The 3994-nt window shown below is 38.4% G+C and overlaps 1 protein-coding gene across 1 annotated transcript in view; it reads right to left on the bottom strand.

The window, feature by feature from the left end:
• The window catches only part of FOXP2 (forkhead box P2), a 349338-nt gene that overhangs the window by 39230 nt on the left and 306114 nt on the right, over positions 1 to 3994 (bottom strand). Inside the window, 1 exon segment of the mRNA XM_005420925.2 lies at positions 1320 to 1403. Coding sequence (XP_005420982.1) covers positions 1320 to 1403 — 84 coding nt within the window.

The following is a 3994-nucleotide window of genomic DNA, read 5'->3' as shown; positions in this document are numbered from 1 at the left end:
TTGCTCAAGAAGCCTGCATGACAGAAAAACTTCACAGTGCATGGAAATGGAAAAAGCACTCAGATTACTTTATTCTTATATTTGCCACATATACTAGAATTTAAGTTTTCAAATGTTTTTCCTTAGTAGATGACCTAAAAAAAAATTGAATTTAGTTAGGCTAATGAAAGCAAAAATAATGCATCTAAATTTTTTCTGACAAAGGCAGGGGTTAAGGAAATGCTAACACTTTTTTCATTCATCATCAGGTTATAAAGTGTGCCCTCAAACAAAGATTTTCTTTGAAGTACGGGGAGCTGAAAACACAAGAGACAGCGCATGCCGTCCTTTCTACGTAAACATTAGCTGGCCATGATATGCAAGTGTACTCTTTAAAACAGATTGTTTTCCTTCTGCCTACATTTCCTGGCTTTCATAGCCACAGATTTTCATCAATACCTCAGCACTTCATCCTCAAGTACTGGTATAGCCTTTTAATGTTATATGTACAAAAGTTACCATCATGGATAACATAAATGAGCAGTTCACTTTTCACACAGCTTCTAGTATAAGTGCAGTGTATCTAAGCACAGTCAATACTAGTACTACAATGCCTGACACCCTGACAGCACAGCACTGCACCTGCATCAGAGGGTACTTTTGCTTACATGAAGCCATCCAGAGTTTAATGGAGCTTGGATCTGGATGCAGATCCAACTGCACAACTGCTCTGTTCCCCATGCAGCACCGTGGAGTGGCTGGGAGCAACAGTGACTTTTCAGTGCCTGTACCAATCCCAGCAACATCACAGTGGATGCATAACAATACAGTCTTGCCAAAAATGAACACAAAACCCCCAATGTTTACAACTATTTCAATTCACTGCATAAAATAACATTTTTGTTCATTTAAGAATAACAAATTGTTTACTTGTGTCTCTGGTAAGCAATTTACAAAATTTCCTAAGTACCTAGATTCATGTTACATTTACTTTGTACTGTCAATGAACTTCAAATCTTTCAAAGTGGATTTCCTTTTAATATCTCTAAACCTATCACAAAAAAGATATTCTGTCTAGTTTCAGTCTCAAGGCAATGATTTGGACACTTATAGGTGTACTTTGTTTAGTGTCACCTATGGTGTAGATTGGATAGATTTTGCAAAAGATAGCATTACTTTTAAAGAAACATACAATTTGACAAGATATTGCATTTTACCTTCATTTTATTGCCATATTTTTCATCACACTCATTGTTTTCCAACTGTCACTAAATTGTTCATTTTCTTAGCCCGCTACCTTTGTAGACCTATTTACTGTTTATAAAGCAATATGCACTTACAGGTTTTGGAGATGGCTTGGGCTCCGAGGGTCGCATGTGCAAGTGGGTCATCATTGCTTGAAGACGTTCGCGTTCTTTAGAAAGCTGTTAAGAAAGAGTGGGATCAGAAGCATTTTAGAAATGACTGATACAGCTATTTCAGTGCAGTGATATATCTTATCATTGAGCTTGTCTTGGAGTAATGATTCCTGCATATAAAAGTCTGTGTCAGTAGAAACTTATCTAAGAGGAAATGCAACTTTGGGCATAGAAAGAAAGAAAGGAAGGAAAAAAAACCAACAAAAACTTTTATAGCCTTTCATATGTTAAAAGGTCAGAGAAAACAAATAGCACTTCATCTTTTTGTCAATAAGAGAATTGAGGTCACAGTTGCCTCGACAGTAACAAGTTACTAAGACCATAAATTAGAAGGCCCATAGTGTCTCTTTAAAGTCCTGCGGACACTGTTAGCAATGGACTAGTGCCAACAGCTGTGAAGGGGTGAAGGGTCCTCAAAGCACAGTGCCTGCCAGGATTGACTACACACTTCATCCTTTCCCACTGAGGTCCAGTTAGTGCCCCCTGCAATCTGCCATCATCAATCTAATTCAATAGAGTGACAGAGCCCAGGCAGTGTGAAACACTGAACTCTGCCATCGAGTCGGCATCGACACTGCACTGGGTCTCATTACAACTGATGGACCCTACTTCGCTAGCAGTCAGACAAAGCAAAAAATGGCATAATTGGTCACACTGCAAGCTAAATCTTCACTTCAACTGTTAGATTACAGCCTAGCCTTTGTAAATGGTAAACAATTCCTATGAAGCCCTTATGCTGCCTTCAAAAATCATTGTGTTACTTAAACCTACTTTTTCCTGACTGATATCATTTTCTGATCATATATTATGTAAATAATTGTCGTTTCAGATTCAAACAAGGTACCAAATTAAAAGTAAAAAATGAAACAGGACGAAGTGCTTGAAATCTGCAACTCGTTGAGAAAAACAGCAGGATATAAAAGAGGAAAATGTATTTTACAACAGAAAAGATTTAATTTTTTTCACAAACTAGTTTACAAGAAGAAATGTTCAAAATTTTACTCTAGTGATTTGGCTCTGGCTACCTAAAACATGATTTCAACATTATTTGCAATAAGAATTAAACTTAGTGTTTAACACTACCATTTTCCAGAGAGTTCTTGTTCTTACACCTGTAGACTGAGACAGGACAAAGGACTGGAGAACTTGCAAGTAGTTTTAAAAGAGGGAACTATCTTTAGTGGTGCAAGTATTTAATTTGATCTAGTGCATATTCTATTAAAAAATATTTGAGGCAAGGGTTGTGAAAAAGGTTTTTTCTTCGAAATATGTGTAGCTTCATTCTATGTGTGTGATGTTTTAGTGACATACTATTTGCCATGACATGAATTCCTAACAAACCTAACATACAAATGAAGTTAACACTATTGTGTAAATAACATAAAAGAAATAGCAGCTTCACCTGGGTTTAAAAATCATTCATTTTAAGAGAAATGACAGAAAATTACATTATTGTATGCTCCTCTCGTTGTTTTGGATTTCCAGCATTAAAGTAAAAAAGATCCAAAAAAGTCTCAGCTCAAAGAAGAAGAAGCATTCTTACGTGAAAGAGAACTTGTGAGACAATATTCCGAAAAGGTGAGAAAGGTGAGAGCTGTTATCCTTTTTTCTCTACATATGGCAAGAAACAGGGACAAAAATCTTGGCCCCTTGCTGCATCCCTTGAGCTCCTCTGAGCAGTCCCAAGAGGGCATGGGACTGCTGAGACACGCCCCACCATGACTGCTGTGTGGGCAGGAGACAGCGTGGTCCAAGTGTCCTGCATGGTCACCCCTGAGGCTTGTGCCCAACCTCAGCAGCCCGTAGGTGTTGCCACAATCCTGGGAGACCCCAGGGGTACTTACCACTCCCTGCATAAGCAGAAGGAAGCATTCACAGAATCACAGAATCACAGAATTTCTAGGTTGGAAGAGACCTTTAAGATCATCAAGTCCAACCCATGTTCTAACACCTCAACTACATCATGGCACCAAGTGCCAGATCCAGTCTTTTTTTAAAAAAGATTCACATACACGCAGTGACCTCTAATGGTTAGAGCATGCACAGGGCACTGCAGGCCTGTCGTCTGAGGCATGGCACTCCCTAGGGACCTTCCTGAGTGGGTCTCACATTACACCTTCTTGCTTGCAGAAAAATGCCTCCTATCAGACTGGGGGTCATTTTGGGTGGAGGTATGCTCTGCTACTCTTTTATCCCAGAGAATAGCACAGACAAGCACTGGGTCAGAAGGGGAAGAAGGAAGAGGGGCTCTGACCCAGCATTTTAAAAAGTGAAGATGGCTTGGATCCAGTCTTTGCTCCAGGGACTGCATTTTTTGTTCGTGATGAATAGCATTAGAGTCTTAGTTCAAGCAAAATACTGTAGACAATCTTGATGTTACATAATTATTGCATAATTTATAATGTGAAAAAATCTTTAAGTAAAAACCCCTCACTTATTCATGAATATCAACAAATTTAATGTAAGAAACATATGTCTTTAAGCTAGAGTCACTAAGGCAAGTGTTTTTAATTTAGTTTAGGTAAACAGAGGTAGGTTGTTAGGTAAACAGTAAATAAGTAATAGGGTAATGTATCCATATAACAAACCTGTATTTC

Source organism: Geospiza fortis, unplaced genomic scaffold, assembly GCF_000277835.1.
Source record: "Geospiza fortis unplaced genomic scaffold, GeoFor_1.0 scaffold195, whole genome shotgun sequence".
Lineage (NCBI taxonomy): Eukaryota > Metazoa > Chordata > Aves > Passeriformes > Thraupidae > Geospiza > Geospiza fortis.
The sequence above is the reverse complement of the archived record's forward strand: the minus strand, read 5'-3'. Positions and strand labels throughout refer to the sequence as shown.